Raw genomic sequence first — 20,336 nt, 5'->3', positions numbered from 1 at the left:
GGGGGGGGGGGGGGGGAGGGGTGTCCAGGTTGTGTCTCAGCGGTAGAGCGCTCAACTGGCATGTGCGTGGCCCTGGGTTCGATCCTCAGCACCACATAAAAATGAATAAAAATAAAGGTATTGTGTACAACTACAACTAAAAAATAAAGATATATATATATTTTTTTAATATTTATTTATTTTAGTTCTCGGTGGACACAACATCTTTGTTTGTATGTGGTGCTGAGGATCGAACCCGGGCCGCACACATGCCAGGCGAGCTCGCTACTGCTTGAGCCACATCCCCAGCTAAAAAATAAATATTAAAAAAAAAAAAAAAGTTAAACGGGGGCAGAGCTGGGCTCCATGGCATAGGCCTGTAATCCTAGCGGCTCAGGAGGCTGAGGCAGGAGGATCCTGAGATCAAAGCCAGCCTCAGCAAAAGTAAGGTGCTAAGCAACTCAGTGAGACCCTGTCTCTAAACAAAATACAAAATTGGGCTGGGGATGTGGGTCAGTGGTCAAGTACCTCCGAGTTCAATCCTGGGTACCCCATGCCCCCTGTAAAAGAAAAAGAAAAAATAAAGTAGGGACAGAAAGGAAAGCAGAAGCTGAAGAACTGAAAGGAGTCCCAGTGGCTGGAGTGTAAAGCATGGGAGTGGTAGAGAACACCTGGAAAAACCTCCAGGATTACTTTTTTTCCCCCCCAAGTACTGGGGATGGAGCCCAGGGCCTTATGAATGTTAGGCAAAGACTACCACTAAGCTCTTCCCTAGCAGGATCTTCAGCCTTCCTGAGGTGCCTCAAGAAGCTGAAGCAGGCTGTTTGTAAATTAGAGGCCAGCCTTGGGAATTTAGGAAGACCCTGTCTCAAAATTTAAAAAAATATAAATTCCTGAGGTGCCCCCCAAGCTAGGCCAACCCTTCTTTAGTGCATCCTCTGGGTTGTACTGGTACTGTTTCTGTCACAAGGTAGAGACTAAATTTTGGAAACTCAATACAGCACAAATAATCAGTTTGGTTGACACAGACAAAAACGCGGGATCAGAAGTTTTCTTGGCTCTATTACTAAGTGGCACTGTAAACCTGGGCCAAGTTCCTGATGCCCTTTTCAAATCTATGGTGTAAGAGACCTACTTGACTGTACATATCAAACTATCTCCTCAAATAACACACTCATCAACCTCGGCAGGCAACTCAGTGAGACCCCGTCTCTAAATAAAAATAAAAGGAAGGTCTGAAGATGTAGCTCAGTGGTTGAGTGCCCCCTAGTTCAATCCCTGGCACCAAAAACAAACAAATAAATAAAGTAGGATAGGAAGGAAAAAATAATTTCTAAAAATGACTTAGAATGAAAGGCATGGGTGGTTCTGAATTCATCCCAGTAATAAAAAGAGGACAAAATATATTATGAAACCCCACTACCTCTAGATTGAGTCATCAGTTCATGGGGGTCTACAATAAATTCCTAGAGTTAGGCTAAAGGGGGACAGTGACTGACTACCAGAAAATAAACACTGACTTTATTAACAACATCGACAGAAAGGGTTTCCAATTTCTCAGAAGAAAACTAACATGAAACCAGCACCACCTGGTAAGCGTTACAAGATTAAATGCTCACATCACATTTATTGTTCTGATAGCTCACTGCCACACACTGAAGGGTCATCAGGACAACTGCCATCAGAGCTGCTGCAAGAACAAGCTTTTTACTGGGGGGCAGATTCATAGTCAGCTCCTTTGACAGCTGACTGCAAGGATATTCCTGTTCAGCTCTTGGTGTAGAGAAGACAAATCAATTTAGAGAACAGAGTCTTGCTTCTCAAATTCAAGAAAAACCATTAAATAACCAATTAGTTTTTCTTGGACTGTCTGTCAGTGCACTATGAAGAATCCTTTTCCATCCCCACCCTTGTCTGGGTGAGGGGAGGAAAGGGTGGCAAGGGGCCAACACACTAGCAGGTGGTTTTGGTGACATGCTGGGCTCTGCTCCCTTTCTGCTGGTGATAGTAGGCGTCTTTCTTGGCAGCTGCAGCAGCTTGATGGGGGAGGCAGGGGCCACCCACTGATCACCTCTTTTTAAAGCCATATTTTTTGCGTTCATAGAAGAGATCTGTCTTAGAGCTCCCCAAATTGACAATCTTTGGGCAACCATCTCTCTGGAAAACAGAATAGAGAAACTGGTAAGTCAGAATCTGAATCAAGAGGAACTGAAGATATAATTCAGTACAGAGGAATAAAAGTTAATCTTTTGCCCTAGTATTTGAAGACCATAACAGGTTTGGGGGTGTGCTCAGTAGTTAGACTGCTTGCTTAGCATCTGCAAGGCCCTGGGTTTGATTCTCATATCTCAGCCCCTCAAAAGTTAAGAAACAACAATGAAAGGATTTGCAAATGTGTACAAGCAACCCTAGCTCCTTAAATGGGAGGTTCAGATTAATTAGCACCAAAGGGAAGTCTTTCTTCTCTATCACTTGAGTTTTCAATGATCATTTTATAAATTTTAGGTTAATGGTTTAGTTAGTTATTCATCTTTCCAATTATCCTATTTAATTTTTTTTTTAGTTGCTGATGGACCTTTATTTTATTTTTTAAAAGCAGAATTTAATTTTTTTTTTAAAGAGAGAGAATTTTTTAATATTTAGTTTTCGGTGGACACAACATCTTTATTTTTATGTGGTGCTGAGGATCGAACCCAGCGCCCTGTGCATGCCAGGTGAGCATGCTACCGCTTGAGCCACATCCCCAGTCCCTCGACCTTTATGTGGTGCTGAGAATCGAACCCACTACCTCACACATACTAGGCAAGTGCTCTACCTCGGAGCCACAATCCCAGCCCCCCCATTATCCTATTTGATCTATTAAGAATTTACAAGTTGGTGCACCTATAATCCTTGTGACTTGGGAGGCTAAGGCTGAAGGATCCAAGCCAGCCTTAGCAATTTAGGGAGACCCTAAATAACTCAGTGAAACCTTGTCTCAGGGGGCTGGGGTTGTGGCTCAGTGGTAGAGCGCTCACCTCGCATGTGAGAGACCCTGGGTTCGATCCTCAGCACCACATAAAACATACAAATAAACAAAATAAAGATATTGTGTCCATATATAACTAAAAAACAAAAACAAAAACAAAACAACAACAACAAAAAACTCTCGTCACTAGGGATGTAGCTCAGTGCAGGTTATATTTACTGAATATCTAGATATCCAGAAAGTCCTCCGGAGCCTGCCCACTCTCTATTCAGTGACTGCAATTATATTTAAGAATATTTGATTTAACAGGGTGTGGCAGCACATGCCTATAATTCCAGTGACTCATAAGGCTGAGGCAGGAGGATCACAACTTTTGAGGCCAACCTTAACAACTCATCTAGAACCTATCTCAAGGGATGTAGTTCAGTAGTACAGCATCCCTGGGTTCAACAGCTCAATTCTGTTGCTGGTATGACACAGTGCAGGTAGAACCTGAAACTTTTTTTGGGGGGTGGTGTAGTAAGCCATTCTTATAGACCGTGGCCGCCATTAGAAGATGGCGCCGGCTTCCACTGTGGCCTGTGATAAACAACTCCTTTTATGGAGAGTTAGCGCGCAATCCCTTACCACCCTATAAGAGAGATCCACGTGGCGGCTTAGGATTGGGATGCGGGGGGCTTTATTAAACTGTGCTTGGGCGTGGCGGGCGCGGGCGCTAGAAGATGATACATGACTCAAGGCCTGAATAAACTGTTGAAAGAAGAATCCTGTGTCGTGTTTCCCTTGCTGGCGAGGGGTCGCGACAGGGTGGGGTGGGCGGGATGGGTGGATGACTGAGGATTAAATTTAGCAGTGCTTTACTACTACATCCCCAGCCCATTTTATTTTTATATTGAGACATGGTCTTGCTAAATTGCTTAGAACCTCGCTAAGTTGCTGAGACTGTTCTTGACTTGCAATCCTCCTGTCTCAGCCTCCTGAATTGCTGGGATTGCAGGCATATACCACTGCTTCTGGCCTGAAAACATATTTTTGGCAATAGGAAACTGAACCCAGGCCCTCACACAAACTAAGCAAGTGCTTTATCACTGAGCTACGTTCCCAGTCCTTTTTTTTTTAAATCTTTATTTGCCTCGCACGTGCCAGGTGAGTGCTCTACCACTGAGCCAAAGCACCGCAGTCCTTTCTTGTTATTAGTTTTTGGGGGTACCAAGGACTGAACTCAGGGGCACTCAACCACTGAGCTACTACGTTCCCAGCCATATTTTGTATTTAGATACAGAGTCTGAATGAATTGCTTAGAGCATCACTTTCGCTGAGCTGGCTTTGATCTTACGATTCTTGTGATTGAGCCTCCTAAGCTATTGGGATTACAGGCATGTGCTACCACGTCCAGTCCTCCCTTTTATTTTGTGCTCAGGTTGATCTCAAATTTGGAATCTTCCGTCCTCAGGCTATTGAGTAGCAAGGATTACGTGTATACCATGTGCCTAACCAGAATCTGAACTCATATGTCCAAAGAATTTTGTTCAACTGAGGGATTAAAAATAATCAGGGCTAGGGTTGTAGCTCAGAGGTATAGTGCTTGCCTAGCATGTGTGAGGCACTGGTTTTGATCTTTAACACCACATAAAAATATAAAAAAAGAAAGGCATAGTGTCCATCTACAACTTAAAAACAAAACCAAAAACAATTAACTTCAGTCAAGTGCTCTAGTTCTCCTGGATTATCCCAGAATGGAGAGGATACCACCAAAGGGAAAAACCTAAAGGCTTTAGGAGGGTTTCACAAAGTGTCTTGTTAATTCACTTGATTTAATCCAAACACCGATCCCCGCACCCCCAGCACATGCTTTGTAAGTGCTCTACCACTGAGCTGCACCCAAAGCTAAATCACTTCATCTGAACAAATACATGGTTTTGCAGAAGGCCTGTGCTAAAGGTGGTGTTGAGTTTGTTCTGATTTGTAATGACGTGCTGCTCCCTTGGCCATTCTGAGAGCTGAAGTGGTTTCAGTGAAGCTTCCAGGAAGCCCCGTGGGGCAGGAATGACTCCATCACTTGATCTGGGATGCAGGGAAGACAGCTGGAGAAGCTGTAACTGGAAAAAACCTTAAAGGTCTGTTGATTTTAAGACACCCACATCAAAGGAGTTGGATTCCTGTCATATTAGACTATAGAATGAATTAATCACCTTAGTCCTCCAATTTCTAACTCAGTTTCTTTCGGGGGGCCTAATATCAACACAGAAATTTTTGTCTGAGAACATACAAAGCCAACATTGCATGATTTTCCAGAAAACATGTACTCTGTATTACACGGAGTGCTCCCACCTGTGGTGCCTGGTGTATGAGGAAACTAGCCCCACCAATGGCTCACCAGTTGAGCCATGTATTCAATCTGTTTTTGTGTGTGTGTGTGTGGGGGGGCTCGGGGGGGAGTACTGGGGATTGAACCCAGGGGATTTTAACCACCAAGCCATATCCCCAACTTTTTTATTTTTTGGTACCAGGGATTGAACTCAGAGGCATTCAACCCCTGAGCCAGAACTCCAGCCCTTTTATGAATCTTATTTAGAGACAGGGTCTGAATTGTTTAGTGCCTCACTTTTGCTGAAGCTGGCTTTGAACTCACAATCCTCCTGAGTTGCTGGGATTACAGGCGTGTACCACCTTGCTTGGCGCCTTACGGAGTCTCACTAAGTTGCTTAGGTCCTTGTTAAATTACTAAGGCTGGCTCTGAACTTTCAATCCTCCCGCCTCTGCCTCCTGGGTTGCTGGGATTACAGGTGTGTGATACTGCACCTGGCTTTACTCTGTGTTTAAAATCCTTTTTTAACAAAGTAAGAATCAAAACAGATGTTGTCCCAGGGCACCTGGGAGGCTGAGGCAGGAGGATTTTAAGTTCAAAGCCAGTATCAGCATTTAGCGAGACCCTAGGCAACTCAGTGAGATCCTGTCTGTTAAAAAAAATATAAAAAAGGGCTGGGGGGGGGGGCCTGGGGTTGTGGCTCAGAGATGGAGCACTTGCCACCCATGTATGAGGCACATAAAAATAAATTAATAAAATAAAGGTATTATGTCCATCTAAGGAAAAAAAAAATAGATGGCTAGGTTGCATGCCTATAATCCTAGCAGCGTAAGAATCTGAGGCAGGAAGATCACAAGTTCAAAGCCAGCTTCATCATCAACTTAGGTCCTAAGGAAATTAATGAGACCCTGTCTCAAAATAAAAAGGGTGAATGTTTTTTTTTTTAATATTTATTTTTTAGTTTTCAGCGGACACAACATCTTTATATGTGGTGCTGAGGATTGAACCCGGTCCACATACATGCCAGGCGAGCGTGCCACCGCTTGAGCCACATCCCCAGCCCCAAAAAAGGGTGAATGTTTGATATCAAATGGGGCAGTGCTCTACTTTCTTTTAAAGGTGCTGTGAAATTTTGTGGTACAAGGATAACCTAGATTTGTGCACTGTGGTAGTCCTTTCTTTTAGATTCATATTCCTCAAGTATAGAACTAGGGACTAGACCAGGTCAATGTTAAGAAACTGAAGAGAGCCTTAGAGATTCCTGGGAGGGACCAGATGATGAGAGGATATATCCTCCAGTCTGCACAGGTGCATCCCACTTGGTGAAGGCAGCAGGCCCTGGAGCTAGGCCACCTGACTTTTGATAAGTTATTTAACCTTCTTGAGTCTCAGTTTAGTCACACTTGAGTATAAGGGTAGAACCTACCTCGGAGAATTAAATGGATTCGATGATTCGAAAAATGTTTACAACAATACCTGGCATACTTCATTCCTTAATAAATAAGAAATTGCCAAAACAAAAATCAGCAATTTCATAATGGTTCAACCTAACCCTACCCTCCCACTAGTTTTGTGTAAAAAAATCTTTTTGTTGTTGGTACTGTGATGGTACTGATTCTGAACCCAGGAATGCTTTACCACTGATCTGAGTATCCAGCCATTTTTATTTTATTTTTGTAATTTTGAGACAAGGTCTCACTAAATTGCTTAGGACCTCACTAAGCTGCTGGCATTATAGGTGTGTCTCCACCCTAGCAAAAATAACCCTGAAATAGCAATAAAAAACCCAGGACTTGACTGGGAATAGAGCTCAGGGGTACAGTGCTCCTGGATTCAATCCAGAGCATCACCAAAATAAATAAATAAATAGCAAGAGTTAAGGGGATTAATTTGCTGAAATGTAATAAACTACAAATTAGTCCTTGGGTGACAATGTCCACAGATGTCATCCATCCCTGGACTCCTGGTTATTTTTGGGCATTGAAAAATTATAATGAGGACACCCAGCTTATCTTACCAGCCGTTATAAATTATGAAAGCTGCAGGAAGCGGGTAACAATAGTGATGGTGGCTTTTGTTGTAGGAAGATTTCTGCATAGGAAAAAGTCTTGGGTACTTAATCTACATGATGATCTGTAAGAACGAGAGACTGGATCATGTCACCGGACTGCTCTGTGTTCCTTGGAAACTAGTGCTGAGTAAATGTGAGCTAAATGCCATCTCAAATATCCTCAGATCATTCCTGTATAATGTGAAGTAGAGGAAGTGATGTCTAGAATAATTCTTAGAGACCAATGAGGCATAAGGATCCAAAGGTATCAGGTCACACACCACATGCAGAAGAGTCAGACAGCAATTAACATTTATTAAACATTCTCTGGTTGCAAACTTAAGCCAGATAAAAACTCTATCTATAACCACACAAGTTCAAGAAAGTGTCACTAAATGGAGTTTATGCTGGGTGTGGGAGCACACACCTGTATTCCCAGCAGCTCAGGAGGCTGAGGTGGAAGATTGCCAAGAGGAAAGCCAGACTCAGCAACTTAGCAAGGACCTAAAGCAACTTAGTGAGACCCTGTTTCAAATTAAAAAAATAAAGTAAAATGGGCTGGGGATGTGGTTCAGTAGTTTTGTACCTTCTCTTCACCACTTATTGACTGTAAGTAATTACATCTGCTGTGTACCAAACAACCTGTAGGGGGACTAGGGGTAATTTATAGGGACAGCACCAAAAATGTGCACCATTTTTGCATTACAAGTCAGACCTGTACCAAGGCCTGAAAAAAGGAGGCACACACAAGATCCAAGGTACTGCCCATAATGGAGTATAATCTAGTTGGTGGAACTGATCCACCATTGTTGGAAGTCAAGTATAATATGATAGTCAAAGGTAAACCAATTTAGGAGAGGAAAATATTCAAATCACCAACTAAAATTACGTTTTTGTTACTTAATCTATGACATTTTATATTTCCTAAATAACAGATTAAATGGTGTAAGAAATAGTTCTTTCTGGCCCAGTATCTTGCACTTCCTAGCAGTAGGCAGGATCCAAACACATACACAACTGAGGTTGTTGGGTTGTTTCTCCTCAACATGGGCACAATATCTGAATGGACAACATGGTATGATGGGAACACCACAAGGTTTTGTCACAGCCTAATTTTGTCATTTATTAGTAGGAGAGAGACGTAAAGATGGGATAATACTAACCGTCCTTATTTAACAAAGTTATTGTGAGGAATATGAAGATAAAAGGTACAAACTACCTCATCTTTGCTCACAGAAATATGAAGAGTTAACATATTTTATCTTATCCTAGATTAGTAGGTCCTAGATCAGTAACAGTGTACTATTAGCCTAGTAAGATTATATCATACTTCCTTACATTTTCTTGTAAAAAGAAAGCAAGCTGGGGGCCTGCAGCTGTGGCTCAATGGTAGAGTGCTTCCTAGCATATGTGAGGCACTGAGGATCAAAATTCGCAGCACCACATAAAATAAATAAAGAAAGAAATAAATATTGTGTCTGTCTACGAATCTCACACACACACACACACACACACACACACACACACACGAAGAAGAAAAAAGCAAGCTGATCTGTGGTTCCACCACTCCTCACCTAGAACCTGGCTGCCAGTACTAAAGAACAAGGGTAAAACTTGACTTTGGGCAATGATCTACAGGTGCTGTTTTTTTGTCCCTGTCTCAGGGAGCTGAATGACAATAATTAAGAATTAGGCACTGGCACCATATAATATTAAGGGACAAAAATTTGCAAGACCAACAATCACTTCTGCAGTATTAAATAAAGGTGTTCTAGATTAGTGTGGTGGTAGAGCAATACTCCCAGAGACTCAGGAGGCTCTCAAACACAAATGTGAGGCCAGCCTGGGCAACTTAATGAGACCCTGCCTCAAAATAAAAAGTAAAAAGGAGTAGGGATGTAGCTCAGTGTTAGAATGTCCCTGGTGGGTTCAAACCCCAGTACCACTTAAAAACAAAAAAAAAAAACATGCATTGTGTGTTAGAACTTACAAATTCAGGATGTTGTTTCTGAATAAGAACAATCATAGAGAGACATCAAAGCAACAGAGAGGGTGCTCCAAACAGCTGGTATTGACAAAGATTTGCTTGTCTTGCATTTTTGCCCTTGATACAAAATAACAGCCTTTTATTGACTACACCCAGCTTGGCCCAAAGAACTTTGAGAAATTATAACTTCGGTGATTTGCTGAACACAGTAATTTCTACAGACAGGAGGAAATTGCCATGGATGGCAAAGTGTTACAAAATAATGGGAGGAAAGGTCAGATAGAAAGCTTTGTATTCACTCACATCCTTCTCCTGGATGGTGCATTCTTTACAATAATAGGCATCAGAGACTCCTGGGCCTCCACAGATCACACAGCGCCCCTGGTAAGAACCATAGTTACATTCATCACATATTCGCACCAGAGTGCAGGGGCGCACATAGGAGTCACAGATCACACATTTGCCGTCACCTGTAAGGAAAAAGGAATGTGTCATGTTCACTAGTAAGTATGGGTTGTGAACCCAGGGGCACTCTACCACTTAGGTACATCCCCAGTCCTAATTTTTTTTTTTTTAGGGGGGTGGGGAACTGGGGATTGAACCCAGGGATATTTTACCACTAAACTATTATCCCTAGTCCTTTTTGAGACAAGGTTTCTCTAAGTCCAGGCTGGACTCAAACTTGCCATTCTCCTGCCTCAGCCTCCCAGGTAATTGAGATAACTGGTGTGTGCCACCACTGCCCAGGATATCTCTTTTACAGTGACTTTAGGGCCCTCCTCTACTTTTGCATGGCAAAACTTGGCTTATACAAGTTTTTTTCTATATCTCCTGGACACAAAGGAAAAAAATAACCAGTTAACATATATAAAGATCTTGGAATTGCACTTAGGAGATTGTAAGCATTGATAATTGCTGGTAAAAACCTGTGTGTGCACACGGGCATGTGGGCTGGAAAGGATAATGGTAGTTTGCCCATTCTTCCTGATCAAACGTGAGACTTCCTTAAAGCTTAAATACAGTGTTTAAAATGTGCACGTCAGAGTGGGGCGATAGAAGGCGGCTTTAGTGCAGCCCCACACACGTGTTTCCATCCTCCTCCCGGGCACGTCTACTCCAAGCTTTCTTTGTGGCACCTCTGGAAATGCCCGTATGTTGGCTCCACAGAAACTGAGTGGGAGGAATGGGGTGTTGAGGGTGTGTTCCACTCACATTTTTCACACAGTCTCCCGATGGCTGTAAGACCAAAGAAGGGACAGGGTACAATTAGTATTAAAGTTTTGACAAAGCGGGGAAGCACATCCTCGAGGTCGCGATAGGCGCAAAGGCGGCAGTGAGACTCATGGGAAGGGCATCTTATTCTCGTGAATCTCAATCTGAGCCAAACCCACGGCCAAAGCAACCTCCCGAAGCTCCTCCCAGGCCCCGGGCAATCTGCGGCAGTTTCTTCAGACTTGCGGCGGAGGCCCTGGCCGTCAACCCCTTTTACCACAAACCCGCGCGCTCCTACAATACCCAGAGACCAAGAGGCGCGAAACGTGGCGACTCCAAGAAAAGACCCTAAAGAGAAATCAAGAATTCCTAGACTCGAAGCGCCTAATATCACCCCACCCACACAAGCAGTGGGCAAGGCCCGCCTCACCAACACCAGCTTGTTTGCGGCAGAAGATCAAATCCGGATGATGTTTAGCCATAACTCCCTCCAAGTAAACTACCGGAAGCCTCGGGAACTTCCGTCCAACCTCTAACCCCGAGGGTTCCTGCCTCCACGTCGCGGTGATTGGTCTTCGAGGCTCCTATCAGCGTTTACGCTCTGAGCCAAATCGCGCCAGCTGTCGCGCGATTTTCCTTCATCTGAGGGTAGCTAGGTCTCCGCAGATGCGTAGAACTCTTAAAAAACAACAACAACAAAACACTCTCCCGGATTTGGAAGGTATAGACTTTCGGATAAGCCATCTTTGCAACACTGACATCTTTGCTTCTGTGTTTTTTTTTTTTAACTGGGCATTGAACCCAGGCCTTGGCGCATGCTTGGGCTAGTGTTTTTATTCAGCTTTTTTTCCCCTCTCACGCGTCGATTCCTAACATGTGAGCTCCTCCTACTGCCTTCTCAGGGCAATGGAGCCGGTATGGAGGCCTCGCCTTCCCCGTGACGTAGCGCTCTCGAAGCCACGCCCCCACCACGGCTTTAAATAAGCTGTGTGGCACGTCACTTTTACGCGACCTCATCTTTGTCAGTGCACAAAATGGCGCCTTACAGCCTACTGGTGACCCGGCTGCAGGTGAGCGAGCTCGGGCTCTCTGGGTTCACGGGGGCGGGGTGCCTCCTCCTGTGCCTGTGGCGATGGGCGAGGCAAGGCAAGGCGGGCCGAACCTGGGGCCGACTTCCCGTGTACCCGTCGCTGTTGTGGGCCCAGAGCCGTGCCCGCTTCTCGTTGCCCTAGGTCAAGGCGTCCCCGGCACCGTCAGCTCCCTGACCATGTCCCCGCCCCGGGGAAAATGTGGCTATAAGCTGTGATGGCTTGATGAAGAGTGGAGGCACCTCTTTTTCCTTTCTGAGGACCGCACTTCCCTCTCCCTTAGGGTGTCTTTCTGTTCCTCAAGGTGAGGACAAGGTGACTGGGGGGCGCGGTGGTTGTTGAGCCCTGTAGGCCAAGTGCCTGAAGCCTTCATCTCTCAGCAACAGATGCTTGCAAGCCAGGGGCATCCACAATTGCCATCTGGCCTGGAGGCAGGAGAAGCTAGTTCTTTATACTGTCTTTTGAGGACCTTGCGGAGTCAGGAATTGGAGAGTGTTCTTCGTTTACCCTGACGTAGTAAATAGTAATGTTTCTCACCGTTGTACCAGATTCCAAAACTGATTTTAATACCTACTAATATCATTTGATTCATATAATCGTCTGGTGAGATAGATGTGAGATGATTTTTCCCATTGATAGATGATAAAACTACCAGAAAGTCGGTGAAAGTTCTGGCTCTCAAAGACTGTCACCCTTATGTTGTGACCGGAGCATTGACCCTCCTGCCCCTCTGTTCTCCTTCTTTGTGTCAGCCTGCCCTCTGAATTTTATGAGCCAGGGTGGGGTCATTTATATTTGTAAGAGTACAGAATGGACTATTTTGAGCTCACAATTAGTTGCTTTTCAAGTACTAGGTGGGAGAGTAAGGAGACTTAGCAGTTTGACCTTGACTCTCCTGTTATGAGCCATATAGGAAGTTGACTGTAACTGTCAGATGGGTTTTTACTCCTAACTTGACAACTCCCGGAAGGTGTTATATTCAAAACTTCAATGTCAAATGTGTGTTTTCTTAATAAAAATAAAAAGTTACCTGTAGACATTCCTTGTCAACCTCTTAAGATTAATTTTGAATTTTCTTTGGATCAAGTGGCATAACTTTGATTATAGAATTAATAGTTATGTGCTATACCCTCAGAAAGCATTGTTATTTGAAGTGATTTTTCATATTATTTAAATTTAAGCCAAAAAGTAAAATAATTTATCTGAAAATATTTCTGGTCCCAATTCTGAGCAAAGGTAAAAGATTTGCACTTAATTATCTCTTTAGGTTTTTTGATTCTGTAAGTTAATGATGTGAAAATATTTGTTTTTTCCTGATTCTGCTGTCATGTGATTTAATGAAATTAGGCAAAATTATGTGACAGGTAAATAACTTATTGAGCTTGGAAGAAAGACATAATGTCAACATTTTGAATTGAAAAGGATATTGGAAAGTATGAATATTAGGGTGGTATGGAAAGAGATCTGGACTGTACTTCATGCTTTTGCTCCTTGACCTTCAGCATGTAACTTCCTGAGTCCATTATCAGCTGAGGATAATATTTATTTATTTATTTTAAAGAGAGAGAGAGAATTTTTTTTTAATATTTATTTTTTAGTTTTCGGCGGACACAACATCTTTGTTTGTATGTGGTGCTGAGGATCGAACCCGGGCCGCAAGCCTGCCAGGCGAGCGCACTACCGCTTGAGCCACATCCCAGCCCCGAGGATAATATTTAAACAGATGATAACTGTGTACTTGCATTGCCACAAAATGATGAGTAAGTGGAATGTATTTACAATCATGTAGTTCATCCTGTTTTACAGATGGAAAATCCAAGACTTTGAGAGCCTGGGTGATTTCCAGTAGCAGAATCAGGATTAAAATCCAGGTCTCGGGCTTTGGTTGTGGTTCAGAGGTAGAGCGCTTGCCTAGCATGTGTGAGACACTGGGTTCGATTCGATCCTCAGCACCACATGAAAATAAAATATATTGCGTCCACCTACAACTAAAAAATAAATATTAAAAAAAATCCAGGTCTCCTTGTATGTTCATTCAGCGGAGATGGATGAACAGCATTATGCTCTTTGCATTATACCACACTGCGTCCCAGTAGAAACATAATGACAGCTAGCACTTGTCTATTGAGAACCTCTTACATTTACCTCTTTGCTTAGATACTCAGAAATATTTCAGATATTTGAGAAGTGGTAATTATCACCTTAGTAGTCTTTTCTGCAGAACTCAATGATGGAGTCATTTTATTCCCATTCTTCCACATATTTCCTGAGCACCCACTGCTTGCCCTGGAAACACTGGTAAGCAAAGACAATCCCTGATCTCATGCAAGTGTCTACTGTATTCTAATGTATCATACTGCAGAGGGTCTCAGAAATCTTTCTTAGCCAAAATATTTTTCTTTTGCTTTTGGCTGGACCAAAGGTGATGATAGATGATAGAATGATGGCTCTTACTACTACCACTATGAGTAGCTAACATCTACATTACTGAGTGCCAGTAATAGCGCATGACTCTGGGATAATGCATACTATTAGCCCTGCTTTATGGATGAAAAAGGATTAGTGAAGAAACAATAGAATGGTTAATGGCATGGATTCTGGCATCAGACCCGCCAAAGTTTGAATCCTGGCTTTAATACTGAGTAACTGTGACTCAGAGCAAGGTACTTAACCTTTCTGAGCCTGTTTGCTCATCTGTATGATATCATAATAATAGTACCTCTGTTTTAGTCACGTAATAGTTGCAGAGTATTTAGAACCTTGCCTAGCACCTTTTAAGTGTGATATACTTATTAAATTAGATAAATTTTGCATAGGGCCATATCACTGGTATTGGCAGATGTGATTTGGATCTGCCATTGCTGATTTGAAAGCCTGAGGGCCAGCAGCTGTAACTTCCTTTGGCATCAAGACTCAGCCTTGGACCAAGGCATTATTGATTATTATTATCGTAAACTTGAGAACAGTGCTAAATTGTACATACACTGTTGTTTGACAGTACCTGTTACCAGGTAGAACGATTAGAAACTGGGGAAAATGCAAAGTGTGATTCTTTGAAAAGTCATGTTTATTCTCTGGTTTTCAGTATTTATTTTTTTATGCATATCATATGGATAAGAGGGGTTGGGCACTTCAACTTTTTTTTTTTTTTTTTTGTACCAGGGATTAAACCCAGAGGTGCTTCACCACTGAGCCACATCTCCAGACCTTTTTTATATTTTATGTAGAGACAGGATCTTGCTGAGTTGCTGAGGCTTGCTTTGAATTCTAAGTCCTCTTGCTTCAGCCTCCCCAGCCACTGGGATTGCAGGTTTGGGCCACTGCTTGGTGGGGTTGGGTACTTCAGATAATTTCTCAGGTCTTTGGTTTTACCTTGAGGTACTGGAGTTTGGGTTCTCATGACCTTGGGAAGGTCATGTAGCTTCTTGCATGTAAATCTAGGATAAATAATTCATGACAAAGAAGTCTGACTTCTTTGGTAGAAGTTTTCTATGAAGAGCTGCGCTTTTTTTTTTTTTTTTTTTTTTTTTTTAGTGATCTTGCTTTGAATTTTAAACAGGTTATTCTGGTTGTATGTTCACTTGGATGCCTTCCTGGGATCAAATATTGATTTGAATTGAGTAAATGAATGAATGAATTAGTAAACAAACCTATAGTCTCAAACCTGGGTAAAAGGAATGACTACTTCCTGGGACTAGGGCAGCACACCATTGCCTTGGAACAAATTGCTCCTAAAATGCCTAGAACTGCCCTATACCATTGGAATGCAGGGACTAAAGAGGGGGGATAATTTGGGCAAGGTGACACATGCCTATAGCCCAAATTACTCCAGAGGTTGAGGGGAGACAGAAAATAACCAAGTAGAAAACAAGAAAATTGTAGCTACAGAGTGCTATAGGGAAGATAAAATAGAGCCTGGTGCTATGATGCACGCCTGAAATCCCAGTGACTCAAGAGGCGCAGGCAGGAGGATTACAAGTTCCAGGCCAACCTGAACAACTTTGTGAGACCCTGTTTCAAATAGTAAGGACTGGGTTTACTCCTCAGTACCAAATGGGGTGGGGTTTGGGGCATTAAGGAAGAGCCAGGCTCAGTGGTGCACTCCTATAATCCAGCTATTAGGGAGGCTGAGGCAGGAGAATTGCAAGTTTGTGGCCATCATGAAAAACTTAGTGAGACTCTGTCTTGAAAATAAAAAGGTCAGGGATGTGGCCCAGTGGTAGAGCGTTAGCCTGGCATGCACTGAGACTGGGTTCAATCCCCAGTACTATATAAAAAGGAAAACAACTAGCCAGTTGGCCAGTTGTTAGAGTAGATGCCAGAGGAAACAGGGCAGTGCCAGTAAAGGTGACATTTGAACTGAGGTTTACATGGTAAGAAGGCAGCCATTCAGCATTTTGGGAGAAGAAGTTTCAATTAGAAGGAGCAGCATATACAAAGTACCTGAGATAGGTGAACACACAACCAGAATAATTCGGTGTGTTAAGAATAAGGCAAATCAGTGTGGTTGAGGTGTCTTTAGGAATGGGAGGATCTGAGCAGGAAGTTAGGCTCATGCAGGTTTCCATATGGAAATTGGGTTTTGCTTCAAATGTAGTGAAAATCCACAGGAAAGTTTTAAGGTAGGGAGTAACATGATCTGATTTATGCTTCAGAAAAATCATTCAGGCTGCTATATGGATGATGGACCATAGAGGGTTAAGAGAGGAAGCAGGCACATGCCTATAATCCCAGCAATTTGGAAGGTTGAAACAGGAGGATTACAAGTTTGAGGCCAACCTCAGTAATTTAGGGAGGACCTTTGCAACTTAATGAGACCCAGTCTCAAAAAGGACTACAGATAAGCTCAGTTGTAAAGCACCCCTGGGTTAAAATCAGTACCAAAAAAAAAAAAAAAAAGTGCAGGGCTGTTGCACACCTGTATTCCTAGTGACTTGGGAGACTGAGGAAGGAGGATCATAAGTTAGTTCAAGGCTAGCCTGGGGAATTTAAGGAGACCCTGTCTCAAAAGAAAAAGTGTTGGGCGCGGTGGGGCTTACCTTTAATCCCAGCAGCTCAGGAACCTGAAGCAGGAAGATTTCAAGTTTGAGGCCAGCCTCAGCAATTTAGCAAGGCCCTAAACAACTTAGTAAGATTCTGTCTCAAAATAAAAATAAATATAAAAGGCCTATGGATGTGGCTTAGCGATAAAGTGCCCCTGGGTTCAATCTCCAGTGTTCCCTCTCCTCCCCCGAAAAGGGCTAGGGATATAACTCAGTGGTAAAGTATTCCTTGGTTCAACAAACAAGTTGTTTAGGAAAAGCTTTTTGGTACTGCTCTAAGATAGAATTGGGAAACAAAGTAGAAATGAATCTGCTGGGGTTTTGGGGGGTGGGGGTCGGGGGGCATTCTGGAAATTTAACCCAGAGGCACTTTACCACTGAGCTGCATTCCCAGCCTTTTTTCACTTTTTTTTTTTTTAAATTTTTTTATTTTGAGACAGGGCCTTGCTAAATTGCTGAGGCTGGCCTCAAACTTGCCATACTTCTGACAGCCTCCTAAATCCCTAGGATTATAGGCGTGCACTTATTACCATTATTTACAAGCATTCATTGTTTTGTGACTACATTGACTGAGGGAGCTACAGAGCTGGTTTAGTCTCTCCCTGCATGTGAGACTCCTATGCCAAGTGAAGGAGAATCATTTAAATAACTGAAGCCAGGAGGAGGTGGGCACATGTGCTGGGTGGGGGTGCCTGAATACAGACTCAGCTCTGTCTGGCACATGGATGGTGGTGGTTGATGTTTAGTCTGCCTGCTGCTGTGGTTGGTGTATGAATTGCTGTTCCAGGCCCTGGGGAAACGGGAACCACATTAGCTGCCCCATATTGAGTTCAGGCCCTTTCACCAGTCACAGAACTAGGTCTTGTTTTACAAATGTTGCATCCTTTATCCTTTACAACAGCCTTATGAAAACAGACTTGTTTTCATAATGATGAAACCAAGGCCCATAGAGGTTAAAGAGCTCATCTGAGGTCACAGTGTACAGCAGAGTCCGATTTTGAATGCAGATGTGCTGGGCTGCAAAGTCCAGACTTTTTACCACTCAGCCAAACTGTTTCCCCAGAGCATTCCCTTTGGGGGAAGGAGTAAAAGCCAGATCTCTGTAGAGCAGGCTCAGTATAAGGGACACAGTTCAGTTGGCCCTGGATCCATTTGGGTGTGTATCTTTGGGGATGTGGTTGCCTCCTGCCCCAAATACCAGTGAGGCAGAGTTCAGGTCCCACAGAGGCAGCTTTATTCCTTGATCCAACTCACAGACTGCCTGTGGAACTCACAGAGGATGCCCTTCTCAAGGGTATTGGTACTGAGCTGCTGCCCGCCCTTTGTAGCATAGCATGGTTCAGGATTTGTAAGCAGTTCACTATGTGCTGGCTGTAGTCTCCGCTGCTAAAGCCAGCAGCAAAAGAGAATTAGGCAGATGAGTGAATCTATCATCCTGTTCCTTTAAGGAACCCCCTACCATCTTTGGCACCCATTTAGAGGGTATGACTTGGGGGGAGACATGGCTCTTTGTCCCCTTGCCAAACCTGTGAAGAGGACAGTATCACTTTTGTTCCTGCCAGTTGCATAGCAACCAAACTAGCTGATTGCCTGCTGGTGGGAGGGAATTGTTTAGCTTGGAATTCTTAGAAGAGGTGCCAGGCATTGCCTACTGGGGATGGGAAGAAATTGTGATAAGCTTGCAGCCATGTGGGAAGATGCCACTCCTCAGAAGGGTGTTGATTGACATGCATTCTTGTGGAGCCCATCTGAGGCTTCCCTGCCAGGAAAGACTGGGCGGTTAGGCTGCTGAGAGTCATAGTTAGAAGAATCAGGGGTCTGACATCTTTTGAGTCCCTGAAGTCATCTTGGTGAAGTGGGCTGCCTCATAGGGTAGAAAGTTCCCCACCATTAAAAATGGTGCAGAGGTTGGTACAGAAGGTTGGTATTGAATGGTGGACAGTTCCTTTTCAATTCCAAGATGTGCCAGGTTGGCACTTGGTATCTGTTCTGGGGCTGTGATTTGGGGTGGAAAGGGAGAAGTGAAGGCATAGTGGGGAAAAAAGCCTGTAAGCCTTTCTCTAGTGCACAGGCAGGCAGTATGTTCATAAGCAGCAGCTCATTCTCCCAGGAGGACGGGTGGGTAACAGCAGCTCACATTTAGCCATGCCTGTCAGGAGCCCAGCTACCAAGCTCTATGCTTTTTGCATGTTTTTTCCTTACATACACAATGCAGTGTGTTCATAAATGTCCTCTTCCTTCTCTTCATCCCAGTTCCCAGAGGCAACCACTGATCATCCTAGACTTTTTTCTCTGCAGTTATAAGCCATATGTTTCTTTCTTTTTTTTTTTTTTTTGAGAATTTTAATATTTATTTTTTAGTTTTCGGTGGACACAACATCTTTGTATGTGGTGCTGAGGATCGAACCCAGGCCGCACGCCTGCCAGGCGAGCGCTCTACCACTTGAGCCACATCCCCAGCCCAAGCCATATGTTTCTAATCCTCACAAAGTCTCTGCCATTTTGCTTCCATGTCACAGAAGAGGAAATTGAAATTTAGATCAAGAATCTTGTCTGAAGTCCCACAGCTAGGGGAACTGAGATTCTAGGGAGACCCTTCAGATCTAGAACATGTGCCATTTTTTTCTTTTTTAATTTATTTTTTAGTTGTAGTTGGACACAATACCTTTATTTTATTCATTTATTTTTATGTGGTGCTGAGGATTGAACCCAGGGTCCAGCACATGCGAGGTGAGCGCTCTACCGCTGAGCCACAACCCCAGCCCAGAACATGTGCCATTTCTGTAAGTTGTCACTTGTTTTGAAGCATTTCACAATGTACTCTTGACAGATGCTTGGTGATTTCTCAGTATCTACTGAAGCAGTTGTCTCAAGAGACCTGGCCTCCTCTAGGAGCCCAGCCTATTTTGGCAGCTCAGCCATCTTTCGCTCCTTAGCTTGCTGTATATGCTGGTGTCCACATGGCTCCCTAACAGGCATTGCTGGCCTAAGCCAGTCGTGACAGAATAGACAGAATTCTGCCATCAAGCCAGGTGTTGTGGGAGGGTAGGTGCACTATGCATTAGTAGTTGGTGCCACTTGGAGTCACTGAATGTTAAGTCCTCCCTGGGTACCTGGCACCAGGGAGTCTAGTTGAGGGGACGTGGTGAGGGGTGTCCCTGGATGGGCTTTAGGTAGTCTATAAAACTGGGTGTTTTATGTGTAAATTTTTCTTCATGTGCTACTATTTATAATGAAGGAAAGAACCCGTAGTGTTATTTTTAAAAAGTATCTGCTTGTAGCATTTTACATAATAATTGCTCTTCTTTGGGAGCCCATTCCTGTTGTTATTTCATACTTCATAGTAACACTCAGAATAAAATTTATGTCATTTCATTCCTCATAAAATACTACAGAGATTACTTCCTTTTTCTTTCTTTTTTAAAAAAAAAATATTTATTTTTTAGTTGTATTTGGACATAGTACCTTTATTCTATTTATTTATTTTTATGTGGTGCCGAGGATCCAACCGAGGGTCTCGCATGTGCTAGGCGAGCACTCTACCGCTGAGCCACAACCCCAGCCCCTTTTTCTTTCTTTCTTTATTTATTATGTGGTGTTGAGGATCGAACCCAGTGCTCACCGTGTGAGGCAAGTGTGCTTTCACTGAATTACAGCTACAGCCCCTCCTTTTTTCTAAATGAGAAACTTAGTTAAAACCTG

At 43.3% G+C, this 20,336-nt stretch overlaps 1 protein-coding gene and 1 non-coding gene across 2 annotated transcripts; one reads left to right on the top strand and one right to left on the bottom strand.

Moving 5' to 3' along the window:
• Window positions 1–1,478: 1,478 nt before the first annotated feature.
• Window positions 1,479–11,067, bottom strand: Phf5a (PHD finger protein 5A). Its single transcript, XM_015501865.2, has 4 exons — window positions 10,935–11,067; window positions 10,505–10,528; window positions 9,596–9,762; window positions 1,479–2,136 (listed from the first exon to the last, which is right to left on the bottom strand). Exons 1-4 carry the CDS (start codon window positions 10,984–10,986, stop codon window positions 2,047–2,049), a joined length of 333 nt encoding a protein of 110 aa, XP_015357351.1. The 5' UTR covers window positions 10,987–11,067; the 3' UTR covers window positions 1,479–2,046.
• Window positions 2,966–3,038, top strand: Trnaa-cgc. Its single transcript has one exon. It is a non-coding gene; the product is annotated as a tRNA-Ala (tRNA).
• Window positions 11,068–20,336: the final 9,269 nt, after the last annotated feature.

The sequence above is a fragment of the Marmota marmota genome, unplaced genomic scaffold, assembly GCF_001458135.2.
Source record: "Marmota marmota marmota unplaced genomic scaffold, marMar, whole genome shotgun sequence".
Lineage (NCBI taxonomy): Eukaryota > Metazoa > Chordata > Mammalia > Rodentia > Sciuridae > Marmota > Marmota marmota.
Note: the sequence above shows the minus strand (reverse complement) of the source record. Positions and strands in the feature narration are given on the sequence as shown.

Coding starts and splice junctions, on each gene's coding strand:
- Phf5a (XM_015501865.2), bottom strand. CDS start 10,986: ATGGCTAAACATCATCCGGATTTGATCTTCTGCCGCAAACAAGCTGGT. Junction 10,529..10,934: donor CCGCAAACAAGCTGGTGTTG/GTGAGGCGGGCC, acceptor TTGGTCTTACAG/CCATCGGGAGACTGTGTGAA. Junction 9,763..10,504: donor CGGGAGACTGTGTGAAAAAT/GTGAGTGGAACA, acceptor TTTTCCTTACAG/GTGACGGCAAATGTGTGATC.